Here is an 11,933-nt window from a genome sequence, read left to right on the forward strand (position 1 = left end):
GTTCTACACACATCCTTGCAGCCAACCCTCCCACAGATGGTTTTCCAGAACCATTTTCCATCCCCAGATCGTGCACGGCCAGTTTACACGACGCCCTGTTTCAGTGCTCGGTGTCCTGTGAGCCAAAGTCCAGCTGGTGAAGGTCCCTTATCTGCTCTGTTTGATGAAGGTGATCCTTGTTCTGTTCAAGCAGCCTGAAGGACGTGGGCTTTACATTTTCCAGCACCACCTGGCATCCAGTCTGCAAATTAAAAGCTACCAAGGTGACTAATTAAGGGAAAACAGAAGACTTGGTGATGGCCTGGGCTCTGTCGTTGCTGTAAAAAGAAACCTTCATAAAGTTTTTATTTCCTCTTCCTCTGTTTGTTGTTGGTTGGGGGAGATTTCTGCTTGTTGTTTGCTTTGTGTTGTTTTCTAAAGTTGAAACACAGGTCACACCTCTACTGATTTCCTAGAACTGACCTGGAGAACTAGTACAAACCTGAGAGCCTGCCAGCTTTCTTGGGACAGCTGGAATACACGAGCTTTCGTAATGCTTCTGAGTATTGCAGGAATCCCAGCTTTCCCATTTAATAAATGCAGAAATTAATAAAATACTAAATTACCATTTTTCTTGACAGCTGTAAACAAAACCTTGGAAATCATCCTCTTTTCAGCTGGAAGCTGGGAAGGAGAGGCAGACCTTTGATTTTTTTTTTTTAAGGATCCCATTATTTTCAAGCCAACTTTGTGTGTTGGGGAGTGCTGAGAAGGAGACTCTGGATTTTTTCACACTTGACTCTGTCAGTGCTAAACACAGAGACTGGGAGCATGAAATAAAAAAAAAACCAAAACCCAACACTTTGATACTGCAAACACTTGGATTGGATTTTAACATCACATGCTGGAGCCTACAAACACAGAGCCAGACTGGGTCAGCCTCAACATCCTGTCTCCAGCAGCAAGCAGTAGCAGACTCCCCAGTGCTCAGCGCTATTTGTTGACAGAACCCTGTCTTTTTTAATTTTTTCCCTTTTTGTTTTTTTTTCTTCTCGTTTTCGTTTATTTTTTCTTAATTTTTTTGCCTGTAACGTGGTGTGACCAAGAGCGGGCACGCCCCGTGCAATTGTTTGCTGTTGTGTTGAAATGCACCTGAGACTGACAAAGTTCCCTCCACTCTGGGAGCGTTACACAACCCCTCAGGGCACTATAAATCCAGGATTTCCCTTCGCTCCTCCCCGTGGTGGGACCTCCACCCACCAGCCATGCGGATCCTCCAGCTGCTCTTTGCAGTCATTGTCATTCTCCTCCTCCAGGACATTCCGGGTAAGGACAAAATGCTCACAGGGGTTTCTGCAGGAATTGGAGAGAGCAAAGACAGGTTCCTACCCTGAGGGAGAAAAGGACAAGACAGGGCCCTCAAGTCAAGGCTGACCTAACTCTTGCTTCCAAGGAACAAGTTTCTTCCGTGATGGTCCCCGTGAAGTTCCTGGATGCAGCTGTCCCAGGTTCACAGGTTGTACATTCCCTCCTCCCCACTGCCTCAAAACTCACCCAGAAATGCTGAGCCTAAGCCAGGGGCCTGAGCTCTGCTCCTGAACAGAGGATGCAAACCTCATTCTCCACAAAACAAGGAGAATCCCATGAAATTCTCCTTGAGTAGAATACAGAGGTGGCAAATGCATGAAAATGAAAGCATGACCAGCAGGTTGAGGGAGATGATTTTCCTCCTCTGCCCCACTCAGGTGAGACCCCACCTGCAGAGCTACCTCCAGCTCTGGGGCACCAACACAAGAAAGATGTGGAGCTGCTGGAGTGAGTCCAGAGGAGGCCACAGAGATGGTCCAAGGGCTGGAACCCCTCTGCTCTGGAGCCAGGCTGGGAGAGCTGGGGGTGTTCATCTGGAGAAGAGAAGGATCCAGGGAGACCTTGGAGCCCCTTCCAGTGCCTAAAGGGGCTCCAAGAGAGCTGGAGAGGGACTTTGGACAAAGGCCTGGAGGGACAGGACAAGGGGAATGGTCTTAAGCTGAAGGAGGGAAGGTATAAATTAGATATTAAGAAAAAATTCTTCCCTGTGAGGGTGGTGAGGCCCTGGTACAGGTTGCCCAGAGAGATTGTGGATTCTCCATCCCTGGACAGAGCTTGAAGCAACCTGGTCTAGTGGAAGGTGTCCCTACCCACGGCAGGATGTTGGAAGTAGATGATCTTTAAGGTCCCTTCCAACCCAAACCATTCTGTGTTTCTTTGATTCTATGAAGTCAAAGCCATCTTTCAGGGGAAAAAGCAGGGAGAAAGACTGCTAGTTTACTTTTTTGTCTGTCTGCTTTCTTTTGAGATTTTGTTTTAATAGAAAAACATTCCTTAGCTTGGTATTTTCACTGGTTGCTTGCATATATATGTTAGGAATTCAGGTTACATTCAGGTGTAAGGTCACTATGATGTTACCAGGACTATGGTGGTATCACTTTAACAGACATCAAACCTGATAACAAGGAAGAGCAGATTTACTTGTTTAGGCTGTTTATGCTCTCATTTATTTAAGTCATAGGGATAAAGAGGGGAGAGAGAAGGGTTTGCCCATTCCACTGGTGATGGAAAGGTATCATTGCATCCCTTCAGAACCCCCAAACTTGGTGTTTCTGCTGTGTGTAAAGAGAAGCAGCACATACCCTGCTTATCAAAACAGGAAGATTTAGAAAGTCCAAGCAAACAATAACCCAAAACATCAAAAAACAAACAAACAAAAAAATCAAACAAACCAACAGATAAAACACCAGTTCCAAAAGACATTTCTCTATCTTTTGATGCTGTCCAAAGGATGCACCTCACCTAACTCATCTAACCTGACTTAGCCAACGCAAACCTGAGTGTCTCACCTAGGCCAGCTGCTAGGAGACTCCCAGTGCTTGCAGGAGGGAGTTGCTCCTCCCAAGCACATCTGACTTTCACCGTGGATCCAGCCGAATTTCCCTGTTGCCAGCTGAAAGCCTCTCATTGCTCATCCACCAACACAGTGGGGCTCTGGCTGGGTTTCACGTCTCCTAATCAGGTCTCCTGCCCCCTTTCCCCAGCAGCCAGAGGCCTTTCAGACAGCCAGCAGTGCAGGAACAACCGTGGCCGCTGCCGGAGGCTTTGCTTCCACATGGAGCGCTGGGAAGGGAGCTGCGCGAACGGCCGCCAGCGCTGCTGCCGGTGAGGGTGGTCCCACCAGGACAGAGCCCAGCACCCCAGGAGAACCAGCCCGCTGACCCTGCAACCACAACTGTACACAGGACCTGCTCTCAGACACCTCCACGCTTGGTTTGTCCATCACCAATAAACCTGTTGGTTTCTTATGTCCTCCTGGGTCCTGAGTGCAGCCGTGTTTCCCTCTGGGATGGACCATCCTGACCTACACTTGGGGTTTGATGCTGCTTGAGGTGCACTGGGGTGTCCAAAACATCTGCACAAGGCTGACAGGTGTGATATAGGACCAGGGGGTGTCTTTCCAGAGTGGCAGCAAGAGAGGGGTCTGCTGGGCTTGTCCAAGTCTCTCTTCTAGCCCATTCCTCTACCCCTGTCTCAGGCCCAGCCTTTCTCAAACTCAGTTTCTTGCTCTCTTCAGGAAAGGCCATGGCAGGATCCATACTTTCAAGGAGATGAATCCAAGACAGAGGTATGATTTGTTCTCCAGAAGTGCCTCTTCCTCTCCCACAGAAACAACAAGGTGAACCAGGGTATATAACTCACATAATCCAACCTGATCTAGCAGAAGATGTTCCTGCTCGTTGCAGGGGGTTTGGACTAAATGACTTTTAAAGGTCTCTTCTGACCCAAATAGATGCCACTCACATCACATGAGGGACATCACTGCCTCTTTTCCTGCATATGCTGATCTATTGAGTGGAATTATGAGTGGGAGTGGGCCAAGGCCAAGTTCACTTACAGCAGCTCCTCACCAGGGAGTAAATGTTGTTGGCTGTGGAGCTAAGAAGGAAGAGGAATTACCTGTTGTGATGTGGTCTGGAGCAGGACCCCAGAAGCAAGTCTTTACCTTGGAGGTGGTGAGGTGGCAATGAGGTGGTGTTGGGTGAGCAACAATAGAGATGTCTTGAAGGTGTGAGGAGAGAGATGGCTTGACAGGATATGAAAGTCTCCCAGAGAGAAAAGCTGGAAGATTCCTCTCTGGAAAACACCCAGTATATGGTATCTAGGACATGCAAGCAATGAAGTGGACTTAATTCCCACCCAGCCCAGCTGCACACGTGGCTTCAGCCTAAACCCACTCTGCTATCTAACCCAGGGGGACCAGTCTTGTCCTGGAGGAAACAGGGAAACCAGTAAAACCAGTTGACAGTTGTCAGCCAGTGGAGATCTATCCTATCTCTGCCTGGACTGTGAGCAAGGAAAGATTCCTCCTCCTGAACCAGCGAGGGACTGGGCTCCTGTGGGCTCCGTGCTGGAATAGCCCATCCTTGCTCCCAGACCTGCAGGTTGCAAATACGGCGGCAATTCCTTCCTGCAGTCCCCTCTCCTGGATGCTCCTCCTCTCCGTTGAGGGACGGTCCTGCTCCACGGGGCCCTAGGAGAGCTCAGCCAGAGGTTAGCAGCCACTCCGGCTCACAGGAGCCATCATTCCCATCGGGAGATAAGGCTCCCCTTGATAACAAGACCTGCCAGAAACGAGCCTCCAGTTTTTCCACCTTTTTGAAGTCTAGCCGGTGAAGTTTTGCAGAACCTTGTCTCTTTGCCAAAGTAACCAACTTCCAGCTCCAGCCTTTGCCTTCCCTCCTTTCCCCCGACCTCCTCCCCCTGCCTTCCCTCTTCCTCCTCGCTCCTCCGTGCACACCCCTCTCCATGGGGCTGATAGAGATGCTGGAGGGGGTGGACACGACGAGGGGGTGATGTCATCTGTTTTTGGCCCTTCAGAGGAGCAGGCGCTGCCGCAGGAGGAGGCAGGGGTTAGACACGTCTGCCTCTACCCAGCCTGGCGCCGGGAGCAACTGGGAGCCTTCCCTTGGCAGCCGCCCCTGCGCCTTATCAGGGGCAGGATGACACCTCGGGGACGGGATGCCGGGGCTGCAAAGGGAAAGGAGGCGGGGAGCCCCTGAATGTGAGCCTTGTGAGAGGCGTGGACGCCTGGGTGTGCACAGGGCTGTGTGTGTGTGAGTGTGTGAGCTCACTGGAAGCAGGGAAGTCGCTCCCAGCAGGATGGAGCCGGCTATCAGCCGCCGGGGAAGCAAAGAAGAAAACGACTCTGTGCCAGAGCCCAGCCGAGTCAAGGGCGATGCTGTCACCCAGCTCCGCTCCTGTTGAGGCCTGGGAAAGTTTAACCTTTCATATCCCAGGCAGACAACCTGGAAAATCCTGGGCCACCATCTGAAAAGGGTTAGAAGATCCTTCTTGCCATCAAAAGAGGAGGTCGGGGCAGAGGGAGGGAGGTGAATCCATCTGTCCCACACCCAAAACTTGGGTTCAGGAAGGATCTCAAGCAGAGCTGGATACAGGTTTACCATGGAAATAGTTTTGAGATGGAGCACTGTGTCCCTCTCTGGAAGATTTTGGCATTTTTTTTTTTTCACACTTCAAATGGCCAACCTTCATTCCCCTTAAAACAGCAACAACCCTAGCACCCCCACCTTTTTTCTTCTCTCCCCCAGAAATGTGGTTTGATCAGAAAAGTATGAAATATTTTTGGCTAAATCCAGAGCAAACTATGCTTCCTATCTCCTGCAACAGGAGGGAAAAGCCTTGTGGGACACAGGAGCTGTAGCCCAAGGAGAGAGAGAGAGATTTCCCTACACCAATGGTGTTTTAATATATTTAATTTTGTATTATGCATTAATACTAGAAAGAATATTTATTTTCCCCATTCTGATGGATCATCCTGTTTGGAGACTGGCGATTTAGAGGAAAATGAAGAATTTGAGGAAAGGATCTACAGCTCCTGGGGCACAGGACAGAAATCTAAACAATGAGTGGTTCTCTGTCTGGAAAATTTATAAAATTCATTTTCTTTTGCTTGGAATAAATAAGATTTTCTGCAAAAGTCATTCTCAGGTATTGCAATTGCAGTGAGAAAACAGATACTGAAAAACTAGGAGTGCTATAAAATCAGGGTCACTTGCAGGGACTCTCAGCCCTGTTTCAGAAGAGCCCCTTCATCTCAGGCTGAGCTGAGCCCTTGTGTGTGGTAAGCAATCTGAATATCTACAAAGCACAGTTTTCCATCCCCATGGCCTCTACAGCTCCCTTGGAACCAGAGGAACAGGCTCTGTGCAACAAGGAATTGTGTCTTACAAGGGTTTTCTTATCTCTGTGGATGGTAAAGGGAGTCCAGGGCAAGCCACAACCGTGGAGACTCTTATCCTCAGTCAGCTGGCAGACAACACCAGGCTGGGTGGGAGTGTTGATCTGCTGGAGGGCAGGAAGGATCTGCAGAGGAGTCTGGACAGGTTGGATCCATGGGCTGAGGACAATTGTAAAGGGTTGTAAAAGGCCAAGTGCCATGTCCTTCACTTGGGTGACAAAAACCCCCTGCAGCTCCAGGCTGGGGGAGGAGTGGCTGGAAAGATGGAAAAGGCCCTGGGGGTGCTGGTTGACAGCAGCTGAACATGAGCCAGGTGTGCCCAGGTGGCCAAAAAGGCCAATGGCATGTGGACTGTACCAGCACTGGTGTGGCGGCAGAGCCAGGACAGTGATTCTTCCCCTGTGCAGGTACTGGTGAGGCAACTCCAGTCCTGGGGGCAGTTTTGGGGCCTCCACAACAAGAAGGACACTGAGAGGCTGGAGCATGTCCAGGGAAGGGAACGGAGCTGGGGAAGGGGCTGGAGCACCAGGAGAGGCTGAGGGAGCTGGGGGGGCTCAGCCTGGAGAAAAGGAGGTTCAGGGGGGACCTTCTGGCTCTGCAACTCCCTGACAGGAGGGGGGAGCCAGGGGAGGGTTGGGCTCTGCTCCCAGGGAACAAGGGGTGGGACAAGAGGAAACAGCCTCAAACTGCAGCAGGGGAGCTTCAGGTTGGACATTAGGAAGAATTTCTTCATGGAAAGGGTTGTCAGTCTTTGGAAGGGGCTGCCCAGGGAGGTGGTGGAGTCTCCATCCCTGGAGGTGTCCAAGGAATGACTGGCCATGGCACTCAGTGCTCTGGGCTGGGGGACAAGGTGGGGATCGGGCGCAGGTTGGACTCGATGATCCTGGAGGTCTTTCCCAGACTAAATGATTCTGTGATTCTGGATGATTCTGTGATTCTGCTGGTCAAATGAACCTCTGCCAGCAAAACCTTGGCACTTTTTTATACACGAATAAATTGATGCCCTGTTTGTAGACCCTGACAAGGGGACTAAGAAGCAATGCAGCCCCTGGCACTGCCCCGTGCTGACCTTGGCTGTTCACATCCCAGCCAAAGCCTGGCAGTGGGTCAGCCCTGACTGCTCAGAGGCTGTGCAATAAAGTGCATTTCTTTTCTAAGCATAAATAAATGACTTCACCCTTCTGGCAAGGTGCTCTGGGCTCTTTTGGCAGCCCCACGTGGAAGGACAGCAGTGCTGGAGCAGCACAGACCCCTCTCCCCAGGGATGGAGCACTGGATGCTCCAAAACAAACACTGTGGTGAGCAGCTGCCAGGCTGCTCCCCAGCATGACAGCAAAGCCACCTGAAGCCAAAATCTCATGGCTCTCAGTTTGGAGATGCCCCAGGGCAGTGGGGAATTTGGAGGAATGTGCAGGGGAATGGCTTTGCATCCCAGATGAGAGAGGGTAAATGAACTCTTTACCCCTCTCCATTCTCCTCCCCAGTGCCACAACTTTCAGGACCCTTCTCTAAACCCTGTGAACACTCTGCTCTTCCTTCAGGATCATCTCCCTGTGCTTGGGATGGACAGAAAAGCTGTCAGGAGGCCTTATTGTCCAGATCTTCATGGCGTTATCAGCAACTCCCACACACTGGAAGTGAGATATGTGTGACAACATTTTTTCCATCAGGGAGCTTATCATTGCTGAGAAAAGGAGAAGGGACTGGAGAGGGTGATGGGGAGGATGAGGGAAGGAGGGGAGGTTCATGGGCATGAATGCCTACCCACCCCATCCTCCACCCACCCCATGATCCCCAAATCTATGAAAGAAGGAGAGGAAAAACCAGTTTTTTGGAGGAATGTGTTGTCCAACCTGTTGTGTCAGACCTAAAGCCTCCTGGCCCAGTAGAGCCAGTCCTAAATTTCTTGGGTAAGATCCTAAAACTCTCTTCCTGAACACACATCTCTTAATTCATAGGGGTGTATATACAAGTGGAGAGACCTTCTGCAAGGATGTTGGCTGGGCTAGTGAGACCCCAAGGGGTATGACCCCTCCTTGGTGTCAGACAGATCCTTCCCAGGGCTGGGGGAAGCTCCAGCCAGCAGGAATAATAATAATAAAGCAAAAATCTTGGCTGTATCAGACCACGACAGAGCAACTGAGATCCCATCACAGTGATTGCATCTCGCTGGGGTTTTTCAGTGGTCACTCCAAAAACTCCAAAAGGTCTGGGAAGGAGGAGTCCTGGGCCACTATCCTGTTTTGTAGAATAGAACCTGAAACCTGGCTTTCTCAGTTCTCATCTGGAGAAGACAGAAGGAGAAGAAATAAGGGATGGTTCTTCAAGCCTGGAAGTCCCTGCCCAGCCTGGGGGACCTGATGCCATGGTCCTGGAGCACCAAGAAACAGCAAAGTCTGTGCTACAGGAGCTGTAGTGACAAACCCAAACTGGCAGCTGGGTGATGGGAAGGCTTTAGGGAACTACCAGACTTGGTGAGAATTCAGATAGAGGTCTGGAGCTGGCACCACTTGCAAGGGCAACACATCCCTGTGAGGAATGCAGGACAAGGAGCTGAGGATACAGGTGTGATTTCATAGAACCATGGAATGGTTTGGGCTGGAAGGGATCTTAAAGATCAGCTAATTCCAATTCCCCTGCCATGAGCAGGGAACCTTCCACTAGACCAAGTTGCTCAAAGCCCAGTCCAGTCTGGCCTTGAACTCTTCCAGGGATGGGAAGTCCACAGTTTCTCTGGGCAACCTGTGCCAGGGCCTCATTGCCTTTAAAGAATTTCTTCCTAATTTCATTGAGTCTGTACATTTGCTCTGGAAATCACTATGTTTATTCCAAATTCAGGCATATCCCATGTTTGCAATTAGCCCCTTTTCTCCCAAGCTCTGAGGTTCTGCTTGGCCCACAGCAGCCCTTGGAAGCAGCCACCTCAATAAAATACAGTTCCTGGGATTAAAAAAAAAAAAAGAGATTAAATAACTTCTCCCTCCAAGCTGCTGCTTGCAAGGAAAGCCCAAGACAATGTTGTCCTGGTTTTACTTCAAGGCAAGAAATTTGGCAATGCTGTCTTAGGTTATCACCACAGGGAGGTGATTGCCCAAAGGAGACATCTCTGAAAGCAAAGGTGAAGCTGAGGGCCTCCTTGCAGGGCATGGGAACACGTTTATCTCCCCAAGGAGGACAGTTATTGATTTGCCTGATGGACTCTTTGCATCATGGACAGTTGAGGATTTGCATTATGGACTCTCCAGGCTGATGTTTCCAAGGAAGGGGCTGGAAGACAACACAATCCTTCAGCATATGATCCACAGTCCAGGGGCAGCCCTATCTGAGCACCAGACATCTCCTGACAGAGAGCACATGGAGAGAAAACACATGGGAGCACAAGGCAGGGGAAAAATGTGGATGTTTTGTCTGCTCCGTGGTGTGATTAGTTCTGGTAGCCGGGGTGGGGAGGTGGCAGCTGCGCTTCTGTGATTAATGGGAGGTTTCACCATCAGCATCATCCCTCCCAGGCTGCCTGTTCCTCTGGGAGCTGCTATCTGCTGGTAGATGATGTTCCTCAAGCACAGTTCGTTAGCAGAGTCCCCTGGGGGGTGACAGACTGCGGTGGGTTAAGCACAGGCTGGAAAAGGGTCTCTTGGATTTTGTGAACTGACACAGTGGGGGATGAACCGAGGTCCTGCTGAGTGTAGGCAGAAGCAATTTTGGCTCGAGCTAATCCAGTTATCAACCCCCACAACAGCCCTGTCACTCACCAGTCACGTGGTGAAAGCCTTCAAAAATGCCTTCGGAGACTGGCAGAATCATCCCACCAGACACTGCCAGTCTCCAAGCTGGATCATCCTGAGATAAAAACATGGAGACTTTCTGTAACTTGGGCATGGGACAAAGACAAATGGGTTTCTCACAGATTAGCCTGCAGCAGTAACTCTCTCATCAGAGCAGTGGTCAGCCTCAGGCCAAGAAATGAGGTTTGTGGAGGAGGGTGGTGCTGTAAGGCCAAGAAATATGGGGCCTTTTAGCAGGGCCTGTTGTGATAGGACAAGGGGTGATGCTTTTAAACTAAAGGAGAGTCAATTTAAATTATATACGAGAAGAAGTTTTTGCAATGAGGGTGGTGAGGCCCTGGCACAGGTTGCCCAGAGAAGCTGTGGCTGCCCCATCCCTGGAAGTGTTCAAGGCCAGGTTGGACAGGGCTTGGAGCAACCTGGGATAGTGGAAGGTGTCACCAGCCATTGTAGGGAGAATGGACTAAATGAACTTTAAATGTCCCTTCTAGCACAAACCAGTCTATGGTTCTATGAAATATCCTCTGGTAGCTTGAGGAAGGAGAAGGTGCCTCGGATTTTTGAGGAAATCCTCCCTTACCTGTACATAAGCACAATGCATCCGTGTCAATGTTGTGCTGCTCTGAGAACAGAAGACTTTTTGCCAGATTGCTCTTTCACCATCCAGGCAACTGAAGAGGTGAAGAGTTTTCTCTAGAACCTCAGAAGGTCTTCCAAACCTGACCATCCAGCAGTTCACCTGGACTGCAGGGTGGCAGCCTGGCAGAGGTCAGAGACATCTCCAGTTGTTTCCTTGATCAGGTGCTCCTTGACCATCTCTTTGATTCTCTCTGTCTTCAGAGCTTGCAGGTCATCAAAATGGGGAAAACTTGCTCTGTAGGGGTGGTACCCTGATGTGTCTGTGAGTTGACCACAAAGCAGGCAGCTGGCAGCTCTGCTCCAGGTGCCTAGAACTGTCCTTTGAGCTCAACAGTTATTCAACCTAGAGAAGAGAAGAGAAGGCTCTGGGGAGACCTTAGCACCTTCCAGTACCTAAAGGAGCACCCAGGCCCTTGTCCAAAGTCCCTCTCCAGCTCTCCTGGAGCCCCTTTAGGCACTGGAAGGGGCTCTCAGGTCTCCCTGGAGCCTTCTCTTCTCCAGGTGAACAGCCTGTCTCCAGAGCAGAGGGGCTCCAACCCTCGGAGCATCTCTGTGGCCTCCTCTGAGCACAGTTCAGCCATCAGTACATTCCCAACAGGCTCTTCTACAGTGAAGAAGTCTCAGACCTGGAATGATTCTGAAGGAACACCATGTCAGGTGTGCCTCCACCACTTCCTTCTGTGTTTTGGGCAGGGTTACATCACACGTTACAATAATCAGGATGGAAAATTATAAGGACCTGGACTGGGGTTTTATCCACGCAGGTGTAGAAGAAAGGCAGTATTTTGGAGCAGGAAAAGGATTTCCATGTGCCACAAGTTCAACCTGCTCCAAGGTGAGACCTTGGAAGTGATCATACACCCAAGGCATCATGAGAAAGTGGTGGTGTCTGCAGAAATCAGTCAGGAAACACAGTTGTTATGTTCTGCCACATTAAGATTTAACATCAGGACACCAGCACAGGGAACCTGAGGCAGGACAGACCTGGGACATGGGCACAAGCCCCTCTCTCTGATGTTTCACCCCAGCAGGATGACAAGAGGCTGGTTCAAATCAAGTCATAGAAACAGAGAGTCACTGAATGGTTTGGGTTGGGAGGGACCTTAAAGACCATCTTTTCCCAACACCCTGCCATGGGCAGGGACACCTTCCACTAGACCGGGTTGCTCAGAGCCTTGTCCAACCTGGCCTTGAACACTTCCAGGACTGTCCTTGTGCCCAGGATTGTCCCTCTTTAGGGA

The 11,933-nt window shown here is 50.3% G+C and overlaps 1 protein-coding gene across 2 annotated transcripts; it reads left to right on the plus strand.

The window, feature by feature from the left end:
- The first annotated feature begins 1,145 nt into the window (after positions 1-1,145).
- LOC127482274 (gallinacin-13-like) lies at positions 1,146-7,290 on the plus strand. Of its 2 annotated transcripts, XR_007908480.1 has the most exons (3): positions 1,147-1,305; positions 3,051-3,279; positions 3,584-7,290. XR_007908480.1 is itself a non-coding variant. In XM_051812462.1 (2 exons), the coding sequence occupies exons 1-2, from the start codon at positions 1,245-1,247 to the stop codon at positions 3,173-3,175; spliced, it is 183 nt and encodes a 60-aa protein (XP_051668422.1). In that variant the 5' UTR covers positions 1,146-1,244; the 3' UTR covers positions 3,176-3,318. The 2 variants fall into 2 exon arrangements, 1 of the variants encoding a protein (XP_051668422.1); XM_051812462.1 differs by lacking the exon at positions 3,584-7,290 and having other exon boundaries at positions 1,146-1,305; positions 3,054-3,318.
- The last annotated feature ends 4,643 nt before the right edge of the window (positions 7,291-11,933 follow it).

The sequence above is a fragment of the Manacus candei genome, unplaced genomic scaffold (genome assembly GCF_025592945.1).
Source record: "Manacus candei isolate 608988 ecotype Guabito, Panama unplaced genomic scaffold, ASM2559294v1 h1tg000007l, whole genome shotgun sequence".
Taxonomy (NCBI): Eukaryota; Metazoa; Chordata; class Aves; order Passeriformes; family Pipridae; genus Manacus; species Manacus candei.